This window comes from Hypanus sabinus, chromosome 29 (genome assembly GCF_030144855.1).
Source record: "Hypanus sabinus isolate sHypSab1 chromosome 29, sHypSab1.hap1, whole genome shotgun sequence".
NCBI classification, from domain to species: Eukaryota; Metazoa; Chordata; class Chondrichthyes; order Myliobatiformes; family Dasyatidae; genus Hypanus; species Hypanus sabinus.
In genome coordinates this window covers 26,062,534-26,087,651 of record NC_082734.1, presented here as the reverse complement: position 1 = coordinate 26,087,651, position 25,118 = coordinate 26,062,534, and the positions used below count along the sequence as shown (strand labels likewise).

Here is a 25,118-nt window from a genome sequence, read left to right as displayed (position 1 = left end):
TAGGTATTCCTCAGGATCCCTCCACCCTCTGACCAGAGGGTTAATCTCTGTAACTGTTTATTACACCACTGAGGCACTGAGATACTCACGGAATGCCCTTCACATCAATTCCCGGCAACAAGACATTGCAATGCTGAAAGAAAAACGGGCAGTGCTAGAAATACTCAGCAGGTCAGGCAGCAACTGCAGAGAGAGCGAGAAAAACTAATGCTTCTTACCAAAGATGAAAAGTTTCCAGCTCAAAGCACTGCTTCTCTCTCCAGCATGACCTGCTGAGAGTTGCTTCCGGCACCTGCTGCTTTTTCAAGAGTTTGAATCTCTCTCCCACACACCCACCCTGCCAAGGAAAGCAATATGTGTCATCTTGCACATTTTGTAGTTCCCCTAGTGAGCACATCTCATGGAGAAAGAACGTGTTCCTCAACCACCCTCCTCATCGTGATAAGTATGCCCTGCCCAAATGTAAAATTAAGCATTTTGGTTTGCAAAGAGTGCCAACATCATGGATGGTATCAGGAAACAAACATTTTGTGACTTTCACTTTCATTTTACACTGGGTACAATCAACTTGTTTGACGAGGAAAGGTGGTTAGCATAACACATGAATGATTTCGCAGGGATATATCCAGTTAATGTTGACAGCACTAATCGGCCTGGATCTGCTTTTGAAAATGCAGACTGTGGATAGTGCTGAGAGTGGGAGGTGGCCATTCTGTTCCAAACCATGCAGAATCAACAGTACCTACCTCAACAGTGATGTCAGCAGAGTTTACCATAGGGGTAAAATTTGTATCTCCTTATCGTGGGGGGGGGGGGGGGGAGTGGAGAGAAATAGTCCGATGAAGCGTCTCCGCCCGCTCCATCAATGCCGCCTGACCTGCTGAGTTCCTCCAGCATCCTGTGTGTGTTGCTTTGGATCCCCAGCACCTGCAGAATCTCTTGTGTGAGTACAAAAATATCGTGTCCGATCGTGCTTTCCGCCCAAGAATCCTTGCTGAACATTGGTAGGAATGGGGTTGGGAAAGTTTGTGGGGCATTTCACAGACATACATGCCATCTAGACATCCAAACCCGGGCCTGTGCCTTCCAGACAAGGCTTCTGACATGCGGGTGGAGCCAAGCTGCAGCTGTTCTGAGGTAATATCTAATCCTCCTGTCCTGCAGCAACACAGAAATGTGTACATTTAGCAACTCACCTGTGTGTATAATCCTTTCTGTTATAAACGTGACTTCGCTGAACCAGGCTCAATTAATTATTCTTCTCAGCAGTTGAACGGAAGCCAGGTCCTGTAGAGCACTGACATCACAGCATCTCAGTTAGCTTCCACTTTTGAAATACTGGGGAATAGAAGCAGGAGTAGGCCATTTGGCCCCTTGAGCCTGACCCGGCATTCAGTAGAGGGGCTGGAGTTCAGGCTGACCCATCCACCCGCCTGAGCCCAGCTGCCCAGATGCCCACACTGAGCTGAGTGTGGCAGTCCTGGGTGCCAGTGTTGTTCTGGTCTGAAATGTAATGCCCGCCATACCACTGGGCACAACTTGGCCTGACCTGATTTCCAGTGATTAGTCAGAGTCAGCAGCCACTGTTCATCTCAGCCACCCACCTTCATCAGTGTAATGAGTTTGTTCTGTATGAAAAGTCTGAATGCAGACGGGTCACCCTAGGGTGGCATCCTCCAGGGGTGAACCTGTGAACACCAGTATGTGTTTACCCCAGACAGAACATTATCCCGGGGGTCTCCAGAACTCTGCCTCTGTGGCTGGGTCAGGACAAGGATCAGGTTGCATGTCTTCTACTATTGCTGTCCTTGATTCTCTCAAGTATTGGGAACCCAACTCTTAAACACAGTCATTGATGGACCCTCACTATCCACTGCCCAGAGAACTCCAAGGATCCACAGTCCCCTGTGCAGAAACCCGAATGAAGATGTGGAAGCAGCTTCTTAGGAAGCACAGTACCCTCTTTTCCTCAGACCTTTCTCTGAGTTGGGGACAGTCCCAAACAAGCACCAAATTTATCAAGATACAAACTAGACCAGAGGAAGGCCATTCGGCTCTTTGAGCCCAGCGTGCTGTTCAATGAGATTGTGACCAAGCTGCCAGTCTCCTGAACTCCTGTCTAACCTGGCAACCTTTGACCTCTGTTCTATGTTCCACTTCTATCATAAAAAGCACTTCTGCCTGCAAACGATTCAAATATTGCTTGCACCGCCCTCTGTGGAAGACAGTTCTGAAAACTCAGCACCCTCTGAAAGTAAAAAGTTACCTCAGCTTAGATGGGTGTCATTTGTTGCATCTGCAGGAGCACAGAAGAGCAGAGAGAGCCGAACAACAGAGAGTCCGTGCAGAGAAAGAACGAGACCGTCAGACCAGGCTGCTGGTGGGTCTTCTCTCCCATTACCTCACCTTCTTCTTTCCTCAACCTCCACCCAGCACCATCCCAACCAGTTCGACAGGTCACCACTTCCCTCCGTGCCCATTGGTTTACCAGATCACCTCTCCCCTCCTTGCCTATTGGTTTACCAGATCACCTCTTCACCCATTGGTCCACCAGATCACCTCTCTCCTCAATGTCCATTGGTCCACCAGATCACCTCTCCCCTCCATGTCCATTGATCCACCAGATCACCTCTCCCCTCCATGCCCATTGGTCCACCAGATCACCTCTCCCCTCCGTGCCCATTGGTTCACCAGATCATCTCTTCACCCGTTGGTTTACCAGATTATCTCTCCTCACCATGCATATTGTGTTACCAGCTATTTTGTCTCTCTCCCTCTCTCTATGGTGCAGGAGGAGAGAAATCGAAAGGAGGAGGAAGAGGCCAAGAAACGTGCTGATGATGACGCCAAGAAGAAGAAAGTCCTTTCTAACATGGGTGCACATTTTGGTGGTTACCTTGTTAAGGTAGGAGCTCATCAATGGCCCTAACAATACAGACATTTCATGAAAACAACTTGACCTTGAAAGTAGGGGTGTCACATTGACAAAGAGTATGAAATTGGAGTAAGAATAGGCTGTTATATCCTGTAAGATTAGTTCCTAACCAATGAATCCACTATCACTACCGCTCTTCTCTTTTCCCATTCCCTTCTGAGCCAAAGGTCACCTTCTTTGCCAAGGAAAACTCCTGCACCTTCCTTTCTCCTCTACTGATCAAAATGAAACAGCAATTGGATGGAGAATTAATTAGCTTTCCTAAAAAAATTGAGTTGATTCATTTCAGTGATTGATAGTTGGGGAAGTTGCTTCATCACAGGTAACCACAGGTCTCCTGACCTAATGGTATGCCTTCCCTTGCAGAAGACGCAGAATTCACTGGATGATACTCAGTATTTTTTATGAAACTGAATCTTATCCTGTTCTGGTGTGGAAGGTAACACAAGGTTCTCCCTGCAGTGTTCTACTGGCACAACGGTAAAGTGAGGCAGTGATCTTTGACCCGGTGCAACCCTTCCTGCACTAGTGTTACAAGAAGCAACTTGTGTGTAGGAGTAAAATGTCCCAAACTTCATCATGGGAGGATTAACAGATACAATTTGATTTTAAGCCGGTGGCAAAGGTGGTGAGTGATCCAAAGTTTGGTCTGTGAAGTGGGCCTTAAGGACAGCTAGAGAGAGGTGGGGATGTTTAAGGAGGTTTGGTACCAGAGGTAACGGTGGAGAGAAGGTAAGTAGAAATTTGCCTGGGGGTGGTGGAAGCACTGAGTGGTCGTGTTGGTAGGGAATGCCTAACAAACCTATGCTAAAGGAGTTAACATCTCCAAGCAATACAAGACTTAAACCACTGAACTACCTGTGCTAGTGAGCAATGCAGGACTTACAGAGACAGTGCAGGAGCAGGTATCTACCTGAGAACCACAGTGAGAATTTTGGAACTTCGGTGGAAGAATTTTACCTTTCACCTTTTAACTTTTGGGAGGATGGTGTTCATCGCTCACCCTGAACTGCCCTTGAGAAGGTGGTGGTGAGTGTTCTCCCAGAGTGCTACTGGGAAGGGTTTGAGGGTTCAGACCCAGCGACACTGAGACAGTTATGATATGACAGAACATGGTTTCCCCTCTCTCCACTATCCTTCTTCTTAGAGCCAGAGGTTATAGGTTTGCAAGATGATACCGAAACAGTCTAGGTGTTGTCAGGATGGTCTCTAGGTGTTGATGTAGTGGTCCAGAAGATGATGGAACATTTGAAGTGTTGATGGAGTGGTCTAGGTATTGATGGAACAGTGTAGTAGATGTTGATGGAATGTTTAGGTGTTGCTGAAGTGGTCTAAGACCGTAAGGTATAGGAGCAGAATTGGGCCATTTCACTTACAGAGCCATCTCCATCATTTCATCATGTCTGATCCATTTCCCTCTCAGACCCAATCTCCTGCCTTCCCCCCATAACCCTTCATGCCCTGACTAATCAAGAATCTGTCAACTTCTTCCTTAAATGTATTCAAGGAACTGGCCTCCACAACCACCCGTGGCAATGAATTCCACACAAGTCACCACTCTCTGGATAAAGGATTTCCTCCTCATCTCTGTTCTAAAAGGACGTCCTTCTATTCTTGAGTCTGTGCCATTTGGTCCTAGACCTCCTCACCATAGGAAACATCCTCTCAATATCCACTCAATTGAGGTCTTTCAACATTCGATAGGTTTCAGTGAGATCTCCCCTCATTCTTCTGAATTTAAGTGAATACAGGCAAGCCCAGAGTCAAAAATTGGCCCCCATATGGTAACCCTTTCATTCCTGCAATCATTCTCATGGACTTCCTCTCAAAACCCTCTAAAGTCAGCATATTCCTTCTTAGATACAGGTCCAAAAAGTGCTCACAAGACTCCAAGTGAGACCTTACCAGTGCCTTATAAAGTCTCAACATTACATCCTCGCTTTTATATTCTAGTCCTCTTGAAATGAATGCTAACATCGCATTTGCTTTCCCCACCACTGACCCAACCTGCAAATTAACCTTTAGGAAATCATGTACGATGACCCCCCCCCCCCCCCAAGTCCCTTTACACATAATATTTTTGAATTTTCTCTTCATTTAGAAGATAATCTGCATTTTTTTCTAACAAAATGCATTACTACACACCTCCCAACACAGCATTCCACCTGCCACTTCTTTGCCCATTCCCCTAATCTATCTAAGTCCTTCTACAGCCATTCTGCTTTCTCAGCCCCACCTGCCCCAGCACCTATCTTCATATCACCTGCAAATTTGGCCATAAAGCCAACAATTCCATCATCCAAATCACTGACGTATAATGTGAAAAGAAGCGGTCCCAACACTGATCCCTGCAGAACATCACTAGTCACCAGAAGCCAACCAGGAAAGCTTCCTTTTATTCCCACTCTTTGTCTCCAATGCTCTATCCATGCTAGTACCTATCCTGTAATACCACGGGCTCTTAACTTGTTAAGCAGCCACATGTGTGGTACCTTGTCAAAGACCTTCTGAAAATACAAGTTCACAACATCCACCAATTCTCCTTTGTCTATCCTGGTTGTTATTTCTTCAAAGAATTCCAACAGATTTCACAGGCACGAAATTCCCATAAGGAAACCATGCTTACTATGGCCTATTTTATCATGTGCCTCCAAGTACCCCCAACCACATCCTTTACAATTGACTCCAACATCGTCCCAACCACCAAAGTCAAACTAATTGGCCTATAATTTCCTTTCTTCTGCCCCTCTCCCTTCTTGAAGAGTGGGGTAACATCTGCAATTTTCCAGTCCTCCAGAACTATGCCAGAGTCAATTGATTCTTGAAAGATCATTACTAATGTATCCACTATGTCTTCAGCCTCGTCTTTCAAAACCTTGGGTTCAAAACCATCTAGTCCAGATGATTTATCTATCTATAGACCTTTCAGTTTCCCAAGGACCTTCTTTTCCCTAGTAATGGCAACTTCGCTCACTTCTCCCCCCTGATGTTCTCGATCTTCTGGCATACTACTAGTGCCTTCTGCTATTTCCTTGTCTCCTATTACCACCTTTCCAGCATAATTTTCCAGCGTCCAATATCTACTCCCCCCTCTCAATTACTCTTTATATATCTGAAGAAATATTTCATATCCTCTTTAATGTTATTGGCTAGCTTACATTCATATTCCATATTTTCTCTCTTAATGACTTTTTTAGTTGCCTTCTGTTGGTTTTTAAAAGCTTCCCAATCCTTTAACTTCCCACTAATCTTTGTTCTAGTACATGTCCTCTCTTCGGCTTTTTATATTGGCTTTGACTTCCCTTCAAATCAACTGACCAGCTCCACTCTCATGCTTCTGCAATTTCATTTACACCACTGTAATACTAATACATCTGACTTTAGCTTCTCCATCTCAAATTGCAATATGAATTCTATCATAATATGATCACTGTCCTCTAAGGGTTCCTTTACATTAAGCTCTCTAATTAGTTGAAGTTCATTGCACAACACCTACTCCAGAATAGCTGATCCTTCAGTGGGCTCAACCACAAGCCACTCTAAAAAGCCACCTTATAGGCATTCTAATTTCCCCCTTGCAATCTAGCACCAACCTGATTTTCCCAATCTACCTGTGTAATGAAATTCTCCATGACTATCATAACAGTGCCCTTTTTACAAGCCGTTTCTATTTCAGATTGTAATTTGTAGTTCATATCCTAGCTACTGTCTAGGTGTTGGTGGCATAGTTTAGGTGTTGATGGAATGGTCTAGGTGTTGATGGTGTGGCCTAGTTGTTGATGGTGTGGTCTAAGTGTTGATGGTGTGGTCTAAGTGTTGATGGAGTGGTCTAGGTGTTGATGGAGTGGTCTACACAAGTAACTGCAACACCCTTTTTCTGCAGGCAGAGCAACGGCGAGGTATGAAACAGACCGGACGGGAAATGAAGAAGAAGATTTTGGCAGAGAGGCGCCGGCCTCTCAATATTGAACATCTGAATGATGAGAAGATGAGGTAGGGCGACCCAGGTCCCGCAGCTCCTCCTATCCCTGACCCTTACCATTGTCTCATTTTCTCAACCGTTTCAATTCTGTTGTAGATGGTGGCAGGTTTTAAAGCCCACTTTGTCTGTCCCTCACACCATTGTTTCCCATGACTTCCTTCTCATGCAATGTTGCAGTCCTTTTCATCAAGCTGTCCCTTCAGATTCCACGGGAATCCTGAGAACTGGAGATAAAATTCTGAGATATTCGTGGGATGAATCCTGGAGAAAATTGGCAGGAGATTTAGACCCAGAGATGACGATGGAACAGCAATATGTTTCTGTGTTTACATAACATTGGGAAACTGTCAGAAGGTATCACTAAAATGTTCATGGAAGGGTACTTAGAAAAATTCAAAGCAAAACCAAGTGGTTTTGAGAAAAAGAAACAGTATTTGACCAATTTGTTGAAGTCTGTTGAAGAAGTTACTTGTGCTATGGGCAATAGAAAGCAGTGAATGTACTCTACATTGATTTCCAAGGACATTTGATATGGTACCACATCAAAGTTATGACAGAGATTAAAAAATTTTGTGCAGGGGGTATGTCCGGGAGGAGGAAAAAAAGGACGTCATAAATCGACCCTGGTTTAGTTGATAAGACGTGAAGAGAGATCAGGGGTGGTGTGGGAGACTTAAAATTTTGTTGAAGTAAACAAAGGATTGGCTATTTGGTATGCGGACATAAAGCTGTGAAGGCGACTTGAAAAAGTACAAGGGATGTGGGTGGAGCAAGTTAGAGGGCAAAGATCTAGCAAATAAAGAATAATAAAAGAAGTGAGCTTTTTGTGGGTAAAATAAAAAAATAAAGATTCTATCCAGATGATGAGGGACCACAGAGCTCAGAAGCGCAGAGGGATCTGGGTGGCTGAGTGCACAATGCTTAAAAGTTTGTAGATACAGCAAATAATTAGACAAATTAAAATTGCGCCAATGTTAATTCTTTGGATAATTAAGTAGAGATGTGTTGTTTTGGTAATTGAAGACACGTAACTGAGGTACATGGTACTGGGCTCCTCACTAACCAAGAACAGGAATCATTTCGGAGCTCGGCAAGGGCAGGTAATCTTACATGGAAAGGTTGGGCAGATTGGGTAAAATGTACTTGTCAGGATTTTGGGCTGGTTTGGTAATATCTATCCATTCTCGCAATCACAGGCACCATTCTCTAGCACCGCAGTTTTAGCTGCCTGTGTTGTCTCATTGCATTCACCAGCCATCCCACCGACAAGTGAGACTGCCAGTACTTTACCAAAAGACTATAAGATATAGGAGCAGAATTAGGCCATTTGGCCCATCACGTCTTCTCCACCATTTCATCGTGGCTGATCCATTTTCCCTCTTAGCCCCAATTTCCTTCCTTCTCCCCATATCACTTCATAGCCTGACTAATCAAGAGTCTATCAACCTCTTCCTTAAATATACCCAATGACTTGGCCTCCACAGCCACCTGTGGCAACAAATTCCACAGATTCACCATTCTCTAACTAAAGTTCCTCCTCACCTCTGTTCTAAAAGGATGACCCTCTATTCTGAAGCTGTGCCCTCTGGTCTTGGGATCCCCCACCGCAGGAAACGTCCTCTCAACATCCACTCTATTGAGGCTTTCAACATTCAACAGGTTTCATTGAGGTCATCTGAATTCCAGTGATGAAAGGCCTAGAACCATCAAACGGTCTTCATATGACAAGCCTTTCATTCCCAAGAACCATTTTCAAGAACATCCTTTGAACCCTCTCCAATGTCAGGACATCTTTTCTTACATACGAGGCCAAAAACTGGTCTCCGTACTCAAAGTGAGGCCTCACCAGTGCCTTATAAAGCTGCAACATTACATCCTTTAATATTCTTGTCCTCTTGAAATGAATGCTAACATCACATCTGCCTTCCTCACCATAGACTCGACCTGCAAATTAACCCCTAGGGAATCAAGCACATGGACTTCCATGCACCTCAGATTTTTGAATTTTCTCTCCATTTAGACAATAGCCTATCCTTTTATTTCTTTTACCAAAATGCATTACCACATATGTCCTAACACCTTATTCCAACTGCCACTTCTTTACCAATTCTTCTAATGTCTAAGTCCTTTTGCCACTTCCTCAAAATTACTGCCCCTCCACCTATTTTCATATCATCCACAAACTTTGCCACGAACCCATCAATTCTGTCATCTAAGACACTGACATATAACTTATTTTACTGTGGCATTTCAGCATCCTTCTAACAAAATGTATGGAAGTGCAAAGTCAATATGGCTGGCATCCTTGCTGGCACTGAGTAATATCTGATGCTCTTCCAAATGCACCAAGAAGGTGTTTCTTACAATTCTTTTCTATTTTATTTAAAGTTCAAACTTCAAAGTACCTACCAACCTGTACATCTTTGCATTGTGCAAGGAAACTGGGGCAAGCAAAGGAAACTCACGCAGTCATGGGGAGAATGTACAGGCAGTGGCAGGAAGTGAAACCTCACCTTACAGTGAAACATTGCACTAACTACTATGCTACTGTGCGGCCCATGAAATTTGTTAATTCAAGCTATAAAGGGGTGTGGTGGAGAACTGGTAGGAAGAAAATTGATTCAGATTCAGATTTATTTATCACATGTACATCAAAACATACAGTGAAATGTGTTGTTTGTGTTAACAAACAGTTGTGTTTCCTTGGGGGACAGGCAAAGAGTCTGTAGAAGAGAAGCAAAGCAGCAGTGAGGGCTTGGATCGTATACAGATTGCAGAGTTGGAGCTATCTTAAGGCAAATTCATTCATTTATTATGCACTGTGTCATATGGCGTGGGCGATCATGGGCTTTCCATGACCATGATTGCTCTTGACAAATGTTTCTACTGAAGTGGTTTGCCATTGCCTTCTTCTGGATGGTGTATTTACAAAACAGGTGACCCCAGCCATTATCAATACTCCTCAGAGGTTGTCTCTGAGGAGTTAGTGGTCGCGTAGCCAGGACTTGCGATATGCACCAGCTGCTCATACGACCGTCCGCCACCTGCCCCCATGGCTTCATGTGACCCTGATTGGGGAAGGAGCGCTTTACACTTTCTTTGTAGAGATGTACCTCCAACCCACCCAGGGCCTGACAAGGTGTTCCCTCAGACCCTGTGGGAGGCTTCTACAGAAATTACAGGTACCCTAGCAGAGATATTTAAAATATCCTTAGCCATAGGTGAGATGTCAAAAGATTGGAGTATAACTAATATTGCTCAATTGTTTAAGAAAGTTTCTAAGAATAATCCTGGAAATTACAGGCTGGTGAGCCCGTCATTGGAAGAGGGTAAACTATTGGAAGGTATTCTGAGGGACAGGATATATAATTATTTGGTTAGACAGGAACTGATTAAGCTTTATGTGTAGTAGATCATGTCTAACCAAACTTTTTCGAGGAGGTTACCAGAAAAGTTGATGAAAGCAAGGCAGTGGAGGCTGGTCAAAAAGGTTCCATCGTTTGACATTCATTATGAGGTAGTAAATTGGATTAGACGTTGGCCTTGTGAGGGAAGCCAGAGACTGGTAGTAACTAGTTCAAAATTCAGAGTACATTTATTCTCAAAGCACTGCATACAACCTTGAGATTTGTCTCCTTACAGACAGCCACAGTAGAACCCACTAAAAAAAGACTGTCAAACACCCGGTATGCAGAAAAAAACACAATTCATCCGAACAATAAAAGTTGGCAAGTAACATTCAGAACTGAAGTTCATAAGTCCTCAGTCACAAAGCCGGTCGCAGATGATCCGGGAGCCGATTAGTTCAGCACAGAGATGGGTAAACCTTGCAAGCAGCGAGCTGAACCCCAGCCCATCCCTCACCTACAGCCTCTACACCATGACCTTTACAAGCTGGCCCAGCACTTTAATCTGCCGAACATCAGGTCGTTCCTTCCTCTCGGACCCAGCTTTGCCCGTGTCAATACATTCTCAAGCTTGGGACCTGACGCCTCGATCGTCCCATACCCGGCCTTTCCAATCTGGCCCGGTGCTTAAATCTGTCAAACCTCACTTTGTTACGCACTCTCAGACTCGGGCCCTGCAACCTCGAATCAGCCTCACCTCAGTTCTGTCACTTTGAATAGCCTCTGTCTGCACCAGCGATGGTCAAACATTAGCTCGTTCTTCACTCTCACCACCTCAATTCGGCCTGTACACACCAAGCCACAACCATCCTGCATCTTCAAGACTTCAATTCACTCTGCAAAAAAATGCCAAGGTGGTTCAAAAGCTCAACTCCAAAAGGGAAGTTACAGGCTATTATTGCAGTGATCATTTCTGAGTAAGAGTGTGATCCATAAAGTAGTTAGTAGTTTTGTACACTGCCAGCAAGTCGTCACTGTACTTCACTAGTGCCATCTTAAGCCTTCCTGACTGGAGGTTTGTGACTAGTGGAATGCTGCAGGGATCAGTATGGGTCAGTTGTTGTTTGTCATCTATATCAATGATCAGGATGATAATAAAGTGGATCGGCAAATTCATAGGTGACACCAGGATTGGGGACGTAGTGTACAGCGAGGAAAAACTATCAAAGCTTGCAGCAGGCTCCGTACCAGATGGAAAAATGGGCTGGGAAATTGCAGATGGAATTAAATTCAGTTAAGTGTGAGGTGCTGCACTTTAGGGGGACAGCCTACCAGCGTGAGTGGTAAGCTACTGAGGAATGCAGAAGAACAGAGGGATCTGAAAGTACAGGTCCCTAATTCTTTGAAAGAGGAAGATAAGATTGTAAAGAAAGCGTTTGGCACATTGGCCTTCATAAATCAAAGTATAGAGTACAGGAGTTGTGATGATATGTTGAAGTTGCATAAGACATTGGTGAGGCCTGCTTTGGAGTATTGTGTGCAGTTTTGGTCACCTGCCTACAGGAAAGGTGTCAATAAGATTGAAAGAGTGCAGAGGAAATTTCACAAGGATGTTCCCAGGACTTTAGGACCTGAGTTAGACATAAAGGTTGAATAAGTTAGGACTTTTTTCCCTAGAGCAGAGGAGATTGAGGGGACATTGATAGAGATATACAAAATTATGAGGGTTATAGATAGGGTAAAAGCAGTCGGCTTTTTCTACTCTGATCATAAACATGAAAAGTTCTGCAGATGTCGGAAATCCAAAGCAACACACACAAAATGCTAGAGGCAGAAGCATTGAAGATGCTTTCGGAACCTCCTGAAAAAGAGTCGTGGCCCAAAACATCAACGGTTTATTCATTTCCACAGATGCTGCCTGACCTGCCGAGTTCTTCCGGCATTTTGTGTATGTTGTTTTTCCCAGTGAGGTTGGGTTAGACTAGAACTAGAGGTCATGGGTTAAGAGTGAAAGATGAAACGTTTAGGGAAATCTGAGGAGTAACTTCTTCACTCAGAGAGCGATGAGAGTGTGGAACAAGCTGCCAGCATGAGGGGTGGATGTGGGATCAATTTCAACATTTAAGAGAAATTTGGATAGGTACATGGATGGATGGGGTATGGAGGGCTTTAATCCAGATGCAGGTCACTGAGACTAAGCAGATTACTAAGCAGGGACAAAATGGGCTGAAGGGCTTTTTTCTGAACTGTAATGTTCTATGTCTCTAACCAATGCGTCATGTATGGGATTAGTATTGGATTAAATGTAATGAGCTCTGGTGGTCAGCATGGATGCAAAGGGGTGAAGGGCTTGTTTTGTGCTGACTGACCCTTACATCTGAAAGAAAGCTCTTTGTGTCCTTGTGCAGAGAGAAGGCCAAGGAGTTGTGGCAATGGATGTACCAGCTGGAGTCAGAGAAGTTTGATTTGATGGACAAACTGAAACGACAGAAGTACGAGGTATCTGTGTGTGTGTGTGTGTGTGTGTGTGTGTGTGTGTGTGTGTGTGTGTGTGTGTGTGTGTGTGTGTGTGTGTGTGTGTGTGTGTGTGTATGTGTGCGCACGCGCGCACACGCGCGCAGTGTGGTGGGGGGAAGAGGAGCGAAACATTCTGGAGCAGGACTGGATACAACTATCTCTGGGAGCTGTGGTCCATAGGATGACTCAATTCATCCACAGGAACCTGGGGCCAAATCCTCCCTGAAAGCTGGAGGATGGAATAATTTGCAATGGTGAGCATGAAATAAATCCATATAATCTCTAAAACGTCATTGTCTAGAACAGAGAACATTACAAGCCCTTTGTCCTACAATGTTATGCCAACTCTTTAACCTACTCTAAGATCAATCTAACCCTTCACTCCTACATAGCCTTTCATTTTTCTTTCATCCATTTATCTGTAAGATTGTCATTTCCTCCCTGGGAAATAGTCTCTAGCTGTCCACTCTGTCTCTGCCTCTTATCATCTTATACACCTCTATCAGGTCACCTCTCATCCTCCTTCACTCTGAAGAGAAAATCCCTAGCTTGCTCAGTCTGTCCTTGTAAGACATGCTCTTCAAACCAGACAGCACTACTCTACACCCTCTCTAAACCCTCCACATCCTTCCAAAAATGAGGCAGTGAGAGCTGAACACAACACCCCGAGTGTGGTGTAACCTAGGCTGCAACATTACCTCATAGCTCTTGAGTTCAATTCCCCAACTAATGAAGGCCAACACACAACACACCACACAAATCCTTACAACTTTATCAACTTGCACATGGACATGGGCCCCAAGATCCCTCTGTTCCTCCACACTGCTAAGAATCCTGCCACTAACCCCGTACTCTGGCTTGAAATTCGAACTTCCAAAGTGTATCTATCTATCTGGAGATAAAATGTGGAGCAGGCTCTTCCAGCCCAACAGGCTGCACCACCCAGCAACTAATCACAGGACAATTTACAATGACCAATTAACTTACTACCTGGTAGGTCTTTGGACTGTGGGAGGAAACCAGAGTACCCGGAGAAAACCCACACGGTTCACGAGGAGAACGTACAAACCCCTCATAGGCGATGATAGAATCGAACTCTGAACCATGGAACTTCCCGAGCTGTAATAATGGCACGCAACCCGCTACTCTATTGTGGGGAAGAAACACTTCACACTTCTTTGGACTGAACTCCATCCGTCACTGCTCAGCCCTGCATCCTATCAATGCCCCGCTCGTCCTAGAACCAGACGGAGGATATTGTGTGTCTGGATAAATGAGGGGAGAATACAGTGGTATCATTTGCTCCTTCTGACACATTTCTTTCCTGAAATGTTATTTTCTTTTGCAGATTAACCTCCTGCACAATCGTATCAACGAGCACCAGAAATTGTGAGTACCTCTGGAGAAACTTCGTTTGCTCAGTCCATCCCCCTAACCCCTATTTGCATTCCCTCCTGATGCAAGTTGTCCTGTATGCCTCTGCTTCAGAAACTTGAGCCCCCAGAGGTAACCCACGTGGTCACGGAAGGGAATGTACAAACTCCCTACAGACAGCGGCTGGATTTGAACCCGGGAGGCTGGTGCGGTAAAGCATTGTGCTAACCACTATACTCCCCTGGGAATGTGATGCACAGGGAATGGTGGAGCATCTCCAGGTCTCGGTAGGGATACTTGGGAAAGGGTCCTGTAGGGGGTTGATGGAAGGTTTTGGACGGTCGCATTTTTACCTCTGAGATCGAGGGCTTAAAGTCCCAAACTGGAGGTTTCAGCACCAAGGTCTGGGCTCCTACGGTTCTCTGAGGAAGAGACTCTCTCAGTGGGTGCCTTCCGAATGATGTCAAACCCAGCTCTCCCAGGTGGCTGCAAGAGATCCCAGGGCTCTCTACTGAAGAGCACGGTTACTCTCCCCAGGCAACCTTTTTTTGCCAGATCAACACCAGACAGGCTGACCAGTTGGTGTGTGTGGATCAGCTGGTACATCTCCTGCTTTGCAAGAGGCTAGATGAGAGTTTTAGTCACTGTCAAACACTTTGGAGTTTTCTGAATGATTTCTGTGTAACACACTGTAAATTAGCTTAGCTTAAGCCCATCACCCCTATTGGGGAATAGGCCACTGGCAGCAGTTCACCAGATCCTTCTGTCCTGGGCCAGACTGTCAAGTGTAGCCCATCTTCTTCCTCTCCCAGGGATGAGGTCTTTAGAGCTTTTGTTGATGTTTCTGTAGCAGACAGGATGGGACTGCTAGCCCCATGCTCAACTCTCCTCCTTTTTCAGTCAATGCCGGAGCTGTGTCACATAAGTTTATTGCTTATTTTCACCCTTTCCTGAAGACGTAACATCTTCTGGGACACTGATTCTGGAGCCTGTAAATGTCAGGCCGACACAGAGAGTGCTGGAGGATACGAGCAGGTTCGGCAGAGAGATGGACAGCCAATGTTTCTGGTCAGGGTCCTTCCTCGTCTGCACCAGAAGTGTTGTCTGTTTATTTCTCTCTACAGACATTACTCAGATTCAGATTTATTGATCACATCTACATGAACACTCCAGCGCTAACATAACATGTCCACAAAGCTCGGCAGAACAATACAGGACACAATAAGCAACAAAACAACAAAAGCAAAACACACCCCTTTCCTCCCTCCCACCCACACGCATAGATAGTCCTCCAACTCCAGGATGGGCCTCTAGGCCTCCAGTCCCCAGGCTTTGGCCATCATTTTTTACTTCCACTCTTCCAATTGACCATTGGGCTTTGAGCTACAGTATTGATCCCCAGACTAGCTGATGACAGGAACCCAAACTCCAGGCCCACTGACTGACCGGTCCTTGTGCCTCCTCATACCTCCTGCTCGCATGAACAGCCGACCTGAACCCCACTGAACTGGAACATTCACGGATGTCCTTTGTCCCCTGTCCACGTCGCTGACCATCGACCATGGATCCGAGGCCCGGACTCTGGATGTTCTTTGTCACCTGTCAACATGGCTGCTCTTCAAATGCCAAGTGTGGAGCAAGGGCCTGACTCAATGTTAGTCCCTCAACCCTAGCTCTCCTCTTCGTCCCCGGAACTAAACAAGACAACTAAATCTAAGCTGCAACGGAGACCTGTCGGCATCTGCACTGGACTTCGAGGTGAGTGCTCCCGGGTTCGAATCCGGCCGACTCCCTGCACACTTTCCATCCATCCGTGCTGGGGGGAGCACCGAGCTAGCCACTCAGCCTCGTAAAAAAACAAACAAATGCTAAAGAAATAGCAAGGTTGCCACCCAATGTGCCATAAGGCGTGGAGAAGAACAACAACAATGGAGAATGTAGCTTGACGCCATCTTGACTAGGCTCAACCTGCTGAGTTCCTCCACCCTCCCTGTGTCTTGCTCCAGATTCCAACATCCAGAGTCTCCTGTGTCTCCAAGTACTGTGGCCATTATTTTACCTTCACCCTCACAGAGAATGTGACTGAACTCATCGTCTGTGGAAGGCATCACACTGTGCCTGAATTTGCTCCTGACCATTGACGCTCAAAACCCAGACCCGTCGTGTCATGCATAATTAAGGGTTATGATGTCCCTGCAGCTGACACAACAAGTAACCCAGGTCAAGGTGTGCCTGAGCTGCACTGGATCTGTGACCAAACAAGTCCTGTTTGACCATAAACAAAGTAGATATTGCCTGGCCTGCTGAGTTCCTCCAGCATTTTATGTGTGTTGTGTGTGTTTAACCATGTAACATCATCATCATTCTGTGCTGTGTCTTATGATGTAGGTGAACATAGTCTTTCCATGACTGTGATTGTTCTTGGCAAATTTTTCAACACAAGTGGTTTGTCATTGTCTTCTTCTGGGCAGTATCTTTACGAGATGGGTGACCCCACCCCCCCACCCCAGCCATTATCAATACTCTTCGGAGATTGTCTGCCTGGTGTCAGTGGTCGCATAACCAGGTCTTGTGATCTGCACCGGCTGCTCATATGACCATCCACCACCTGCTCCCATGGTTTCACATGACCCTGATTGGGGGGCCAAGCAAGTGCTACACCTTACCCAAGGGTGACCTGTAGGCTAGTGAAGGGAATGAGCGTCTTACACCTCCTTTGGTAGAGATGTATCACCACCCCACCACCCAATTAACACCACCCACAAGAAAATGAATCTAAGGGTTGTATATGGTGACATATATGTACTTTGATAATAAATGCACTTTAAGCTTAATGAGGGAACCAGACATCTCCTCTCACACTCATTTACTCCACAGTAATACCATGAAAGTAGTCTATCCGGTTGCTGAAATAACAACATCACAGGAAACATGCCAAAACACGAATAACCAAGGGATGCCAAATGCTGATGAATTGATTGTGATTAATTTTTAACTTGTTGTGCAGTGATCAACCTCAGGATTTGTAATCTTCTCTAATGACCCATTTTGGATTTCTCTTCTTTCCGGCTACGTTTTCAAGTTCATTGTCGTACCGTGGAAATTAGCTTCTTGCAGCATGGACGAGGACAAACCTATATCCAGTGGCCACTTAATTAGGTACCGGAGGTTTGTAGTAAAGTGGCCACTGAATATATTTTTGTGTGTTCCTGGTCTTCTGATGCTGTAGTCCATCCACTTCAGGGTTCGCCATGTTGTGCATTCAGAGCTACTCTTCCATACACCACTGTTGTAACACATGGATATGTGAGTTCCTATCACCTTCCTGTCAGCTAGAACTTGTCTGGCCATTTTTCTCTGATCTCTCTCATTAACAAGGCGTTTTTGCCCACAAAACTGCTGCTTACTAGATTTTTATTTTGTTTTTCGCATCATTCTCTGTAACTTTTGAGACTGTTGTGCATGAAAATCTCAGGAGATCAGCAGTTTCTAAGATACTCAAACCACCCCATCTGGCACCAACTATCATTCCACAGTCAAAGTCACTTAGAACACATTTCTTCCCCATTCTGATGTTTGGTCTGAACAACAACTGAACCTCTTGACCATGTTGACATGCTTTTATGCATCGAGTTGCTGCCACATGATTGGCTGATTAGATATTTCCAGTAACAAGCAGGTGTACAGGTGTACCTAATAAAGTGGCCACTGAGTGCAGTTATCATTAATTTAGATTAGCTTATGATTTACATAACTTTAACATGTGCAAAGTAAACAACAAAAGAAGCATAACAACTCTCACTGGTGCCCAAAGATTTGAAAGCGGAACTCAATCCAAAACTGGATAGGGATGCAAATTCAACAAACAAATATCTACAGTTCTGTGGAGGAAGAACAGGACCCTGGTTATGAAAAAGAAGGAGGTGCATTGCAGATCTCTACCTGCTATATGGGAAGGAGCAAATGAGCTACTGGAGGAGTATGAGAAATGCAAGAGAACACTTAAAAAGGGAATCAAGATGGCTAAGAGAAGACATGAAGTTGCCCGAGCAGACAAGGTGAAGGAGAATCCTAATGGATTCTACAGATATGTTAAGAGCAAAAGGATTGCAAAGGACAAAATTGGTCCTCATGAACATCAGAGTAGCTGTCTATGCATGGACCAGAAGAGTTGGGGAAGATCTTAGATGGATTTTTTGCACCTGATTTTACTTGAGAGACAGAAACTGAGACTAGAGAAGTGAGAAGAAGCAGCAGTGAGATCTTGGACTGTATACAGATTACATAGGAGGAGATGTTTGCCGTCTTGAGGAAAATTAGGGTGGATAAGTCCCCAGGACTTGCCAAGGTGTTTCCTCAGACCCTGTGGAAGCTAGTGCAGGAACAGCAGAGATCGCCATGGGTGAGGTGCCGGAGGACTGAAGGACAGCTAATGTTGCTTGGTTGTTTCAGAAAGGCTCTAAGAATAAGCTAGGAAATTATAGGCTGGTGAGCTAGACATGAGTTGCGCCTATGTTGTTGGAAGGTGATCTGAAGGACTGGATATATAATTATTTGGATAGACAGAGACCAATTAGGGATAGTCAACATGGCTTTGGTCATGTCTAACCAAACTTACAGAGTTTTTCTAGGATGTTACCTGGAAAGTGCATGAAGGGAAGGCGTTGGATGTTGCCTACATGGAGTTTAGTAAGGCTTTTGGCAAGATTAGTCAAGAAGGTTCAGTCGCTTGTCATTCAGGATGAGGTAGTAAACTGGATTAGGTATTGCCTTTGTGGGAGAAGCCAGAAAATGGTTGTAGCTGGTTGCTTCTCTGACTGGAGAGCTTTGACTAGTGGAGTGCAACAGGGATCGGTGTTGTGTCCATTGTTGTTTGTCATCTATAGCAATGATCTGGATGATAACGTGGTTAACTAGATCAGCAAATTTGCAGATGACACCAAGATTGGGGGCGTAGTGGACAGCGGGGACAAATATCAAGTCTTTCAGCAGACAAGAGTGAAGTGTTGTACTTTGAGAGGACAAACCAGGGTAGGACCTATGCAGCGAATGGTAGGGCACTGAGGAGTGTAGTAGAACAGAGAAATCTGGGAAGGCGGGTCTATAGTTCCCTGAAAGTGATGTCACAGGTGGATAAGATCATACAGAAAGCTTTTGGCACAATGGCCTTTGTAAATAAAAGTTTTGAGGAGTTTGGATGTTATGTTGAAGTTGTGTAAAACACTGCTGAGGCCTAATTTGGAGTATTGTGCGCAGTTTTGGTCACCTACCTAAGGAAAGATGTCAGTACGATTGAAAGGGTACAGAGTATATTTACAAGGATGTTATGGGGAAAGGTTGATTAGATTAGGACTTTAATCCCTACAGTGTGGAAGTATGAGGGGTGATTTGACAGAGGGGTATAGATTGGGTAAATGTAAGCAGGTTTTTTCCGCTGATGTTCGGTAAGACCAGAACTAGAGGTCATAGGTTAAGTGTGAAATTTGAAATGTTTAAGGGAAACATGAGGGGGAACTTCTTCACTCAGAAGGTGGTGAGATTGTAGAACAAGCTGCCTACGGAAGTTTAGATGCAGGTTCAATTTCAACATTTTAGAGCAATTTGGATAGGTAAATGGACGAGGGGGTATAGAGGGCTATGGTCCTGGTGCAGGTTGACGGGACCAGATAGATAAATAGATTGGAATGGGGTGGATTCGCCAAAGAGCCTATTTCTGTGCTGTAGTGTTCTGTTATTCTATAACGGGGATAAGATTCATTAAAGAGCTCTTCCAAAGAGCCAGCAGTTTCATGATGCGACAAATGATCTCAGTGCTACGAGATCACGTATTGTTTGGAGGACTGCTACTTGGACCTCAGAGCCATTGCAGAGCAAGCTCCTACGTTGTTCTCTCCTCAAACAGAATTGGAGTCATGGACTGGAGGCCAGTCAGCCCATTGTGCTGTGCTGGCTCCTTGAGTCACCATTTTGCCATTGCCTCTCTGCTGTGAACCAGCATCAGATATGTACTTTCCCCAGGACTTCCCTCTTGGCCTCAGGTTTGGGAAGCCAGTAGCCACTCACCTGATTTCCATCCAGGGCGGTGAGTAGGTGGGGATTGGAGGCTGGCGACTGGCACTGTGAAGGGGGTTAAGGGGGAAGAGGAAGACACCAGTAAAGGGGTAAAGCTCTGAGGTCAGTACTTTGTTCTGGGATATTGGGTGCCTGAGCAGTGTTGAACGTCACCACAATTGAGTTGGGATTGGATGCTGGAGAGGTGGTGGAAATCACCACGAAGGTTGTTCACTAAAGAAGCGAATGGACTCTGAGAATGAAGGTGTGTAATAAACTACCTGGATCTGTGCTGGCAAGGACAAGCGTGACCTGACAATGCCAAGTGATAGGGCTTCCCAGGACGGTGAGGTAGAAGTTACTCTGCAATGTTCCTAGAGAAATCACATCACTTTGCGAGAACCAGGAAGTATCAGTTTTCTGAAATGAGCTGGCAATGGAGCATATTGTGTTTCACTCAGAAAGAAATGAAGCCTAACTCGGTAACACCGAAAAATCACAATGCTATTGAATTTCAAAGTAACATTGGAATTCCAAAGGCACGTGAAACAGCACCTACCATTCTGTACTGACTTGGACGTGCAGGTCGTGGGCAGTGTTTGGTTTAGATGGCAATCGGATCACAACAGGAAGTGTGTGGCAAAGTGAAATGGAACCAGCGTCAAACACACAACAGAATGGGTATTAAAGTCCCATGTGGTACAATTCACTGGTGTATGCTCTCTGTAGCCTGTTTTTAATCATTAGATCCACATCAATCAAAAAGCATAACAATACAGGCCATTTCACCCACAATGTTGTGCCGTCCTTTCAACCAACTCTATCAATCTAACCCTTCCCTCCTCGAGAACCCTCCATTTTTCTGAGAATCGACTAATATCTCTAATATATCTGCCTCCACCACCCCTGGAAGCACCCACCACTCTCTGTGTAAAATAACTTACCACTGACATCCCCCCCATACTTTCCTCCAATCTCCTTAAAATTATGTCACCTCATATTAGCTATTTCCGTCCTGGGAAAACATCTCTGGCTGTCCACTCTATCTATGCCTCTTATCAAGTTGCAAACCCCTCCATCCTTCTTCATTCCAAAGCCAAAAGTCCAAGCTCGTTAAAAATATGTGTGCTTTGAAACAACATATGGAACTAAAATCCATTCCTCTGACATATTTGTGCTTGGACCTCACAGAGATAAAGTTATCTGCCGTTGTTAGGAAGGTGACTTGTTTTAAGGCCAGGCATGCCCCTTCTTTGATTAGCTAAATCCTGACTTGATGGATTCAACAGTAGCTGAAAATAATCTGGAATTACTGCAATATTGTGGGTCTTACCTTTTTTAAAGGAAAAAAGATAGTTATGTTAACTTTGCTCAACCTACAGGGGCAGTATAACTAATTGACCTTGTTCCTCTTCCTCGGAAGTTATATGTTCCTTCCTTAATCACAAGGCACCAGCTAAAAACTACCAGTTTGCAATCTCTAGATATGCATTTCAGTAAAGGGCCAGTATCAGCTCAATAGGCCAAATGTCCTCCTCCTGGCCTCAATCAAGACCCGTGGGCACGAGCTTGCTCCTTCCCGCCTAGTTGATAGGGAGTGAGCATAATGGTCACTTACCTGGCTTGGGCTTAGTTTCGACCATTCTCTGCTCAGTCTGCACTGTTCTCAGCATATCTGTACATGTCTCTCTTCCACAGCAAGAAGGCAGCAGGCAAAGGCAAGGTTGGAGGTCGTTGGAAATAAACAACAGGACATATTGGAACGGCGCTCAGAGATTAGAGGGCATGAAGCGAATGACAAAGAGGTGCTTCCTGACTCTGCTCCCCAGATTTGTCTATGGCTACATGGCAGACCTGTGTGTTTCTTTTGTCTGATGAAATGGAATTTCCTCAACCTTACCCTTTCCCTTCAAAGCTTCAATAAATAAATTACTAAATTACGACTATGTGCTTAAGGGTATCTTTCGGCTTAGGATTGTCGTACTCGGGAATAATCTTGAGTTCTGGACTTCGCTCTCTAAACCTCCCCACCACACCCTTCTCCCTTGAGGTAATCTGTACGACTAGTCACTTTTACCTCACATCTAGGAAAGTGCAAGAGAGGTGAAGACTGCCAAGTTTCTTCTATCAAGTGGATCAATAAATTCCTGGTGGGCAAAGTGAGGAGAATTCATTGTCCTGAAGAAGGCTGCTGTGACCTAGAGCAGCTAACTGATGAGAAGTTTCTGGTTTCTAATCTCTTCCGGAGATTTGACGGTCTAGGCAGATGTTCCAGTGTAGGTACCAAGAGACTACTGCAATATGGATCCAATAATTTCGGATGAAATGTCACACACAGAATGCGGGAGAAACTCAGCAGGTTACATGGTATCTATGGAGGGGAATAAACAGTCAACATTTCAAGCTGAGACGCTTTATCAGGACTGGAAAGGAAGGGAGAAGAAGGCGGAATAAGAAGGTGGGGGAGGGAGAGGTGTACAAGCTGACGGGTGATAGGTGAGACCAGGTGAGGGGGGAAGGCAGGTGGGTAGGAGAGCTGGGGTAAGGTTCAGTTAGATGCTGGAAGGTGATAAGCAGAAGAGGTAAAGGGCAGAAAAAGAAAATTTCTGATGGAAGAAATGGGAGGAGTAGGGAACAAGAGGGATAGGCAGGTGAGGATAAGAGAGGGGTGAATGGGTAACCAAAATGGGGAATGGAAAAAGGGAGAAAGGGGAGGAGTGAGAAATTTCCAGAAATGAGAGAAATTGATGTTCATGCCAACGTTTTGTGTGTGTTGCTCAAGATTTCCAGCATCTTTTCTTTATCAATATTTTTATTATTTAAATAAAAGAGAGTATATATATATATATATGTATATAAACAAGAGGAGAATTATCTCAAATATCTGTATCAATAACAATTCAAATAAAAGGAAAAATAAACATTATCAAGATCATACATAGTATTAATCTAATAGTATGTAATAAAGAAAAAGATCATTGATTCTCCTCTTATCCATAAAAAGAAGAAAAAAAATAAAGAAACTTTTTTGATTTGATTTGATTTGATCCCAACCTCTGCCACTGTCTGTGTGGAGTTTGCAAGTTCTCTCAGGTGCTCCAGTTTCCTCCCACACCCCAAAGAAGTGTGGGTCAATATTTATCACGATTAGAATCGTCCCTAATGTGCAGGTGGGTGGTAGAAGGGAGGGACTGATGGGAAGGTAGAAAGAATAATTTAAAGAGTAAGGATGAATATAACTGGGTGCTGATGTTTGGCACAGACTTTTGACCAAAGGACCTGTTCCTGTGCTGTGGGTGTCTGCAACGCTGCATTGTCTCATGCATTGTCTCATTACGTGTTAGCACAGTGCTTTATGGTACCAGCAACCCGGGTTCGATTCCTGCCTCTGCCTGTAAGGAGTTTGTACGCTCTCCCCGTGACTGCGAGGGTTTCTTTCATGTGCTCTGGTTTCCTCCCACCGTCCAAGGACATATCGGTTGATAGGTTTCGGAACCAGAATCAGGTTTAATATCACCGGCATATGTAATGAAAGCAGTGCAAAAAAGAAGTTTAAGAAGTAGTGAGGTAGTGTTCAGGGGTTCAATGTCCACTCAGAAATCGGATGGCAGAGGGGAAGAAGCTGTCATTGTAAGTGAGTGGTCTGTGATTGGGCTAGGATTAAATCAGGGGTTGCTGGGCTGCACAGCTTGAAGGGCCAGGAGGGCCTATTTAGTGCAGTATCGCAATAAATAAATAAAGTGCGATAGAAATTAAAGCCTGCATCTGTTTGTTAATTAATTTATTTATTTCTTCAGAGATACAGCTAGTAACTGGCCGTTCCAGCACAATGAGCCCACACCATCCAATTACTCCCATGTGACCAATTAACCTACTGACCCATATGTTTTTGGAATGTGGGAGGAAACCGGAGCACCAGGATACCCGCAGGGTCATGGGGAGAATGTGCAAACTCCTTACGGAGGCTGGAATTGACCCCGGGTCGCTTGTGTCATACTAACGTTGCACTAACCACAACGCTAACTTGCTGGCCCACAGCTGGAAGGCCATTAATTTTTAGGGTGATGTGGAGAAGGTCGGAATGTGTCAAATCTGGCCTGTTTTAAGATCAGTCGGGAAAATAGTTATCAGGAGTTTGGGGAATCACTGAGGTAGTGGTACTGAGTGGCTGCTCTAAAAAGAGCTAGCCCCAGGTCAATGGACTGAGTAGACTTCTGATTCTACAATTCTGCTCCTTTCGCCGTCAGAGTTAAGTTTATTATCAAAGTATGCATGTGTTACCTTTGAGATTTATTTCCTTGAGGGCATTTATAAGAAAATAAATAAATACAATAGAATTCATAAAAAAACTACACATAAACAAAGACTGACAAACAACCAATGTGCAAAAGAAGATAAATTGTGCAAAATAAAAGTAACACTGAGAAAATGAGTTGTGGAGTCCTTGAAAGAGGTTGTGGAGCCAGTTTAGAGTTGTGATGATTGAAACATACACACTGGTTCAGGAGCCTGATGGTTGTAGGTCAACCTGTTCCTGAACTTGGTGGTGTGGGATCTAGGGCTGCTGCACCTTCTTCCCAATAGTAAAAAGAGAGCTTGGCCTGGATGGTGGGGATCTTGATAATGGATGCTGCTTTCTTGAGGCAATACTAGTGGGGAGGGCATTGCCTTTGATTAACTGGCGAATCAGACTTCCTCTGACAAAAGACACCATCAGTTTGCACTGACCATCACCTTTAATATAAATAAGACCATAAGACATAGGAGCAGAATTAGGCCACTTGTCCCAGCATATCTGCTCCGCCATTGCATCATGGCTGATTTATCCCTCCCAACCCCATGCTTGCCTTTCTCTCCATAACCTTTGACAACCTGCCTGATCAAGAACCTATCAACCTCCACTTTAAATATA

At 44.7% G+C, this 25,118-nt stretch overlaps 1 protein-coding gene across 2 annotated transcripts in view; it reads left to right on the top strand.

Moving 5' to 3' along the window:
• Nucleotides 1-22,146, top strand: part of tnnt1 (troponin T type 1 (skeletal, slow)) — a 39,403-nt gene extending 17,257 nt beyond the window's left edge. For both annotated transcript variants that reach the window (XM_059953235.1, XM_059953234.1), the window contains exons 5-10: nucleotides 2,303-2,380; nucleotides 2,792-2,905; nucleotides 6,819-6,928; nucleotides 12,673-12,763; nucleotides 14,130-14,170; nucleotides 21,905-22,146. In XM_059953235.1, the coding sequence (XP_059809218.1) occupies nucleotides 2,303-2,380; nucleotides 2,792-2,905; nucleotides 6,819-6,928; nucleotides 12,673-12,763; nucleotides 14,130-14,170; nucleotides 21,905-21,950 (480 nt within the window). In that variant the 3' untranslated portion in view covers nucleotides 21,951-22,146. The remainder of the gene's footprint in view (nucleotides 1-2,302; nucleotides 2,381-2,791; nucleotides 2,906-6,818; nucleotides 6,929-12,672; nucleotides 12,764-14,129; nucleotides 14,171-21,904) is intronic.
• The last annotated feature ends 2,972 nt before the right edge of the window (nucleotides 22,147-25,118 follow it).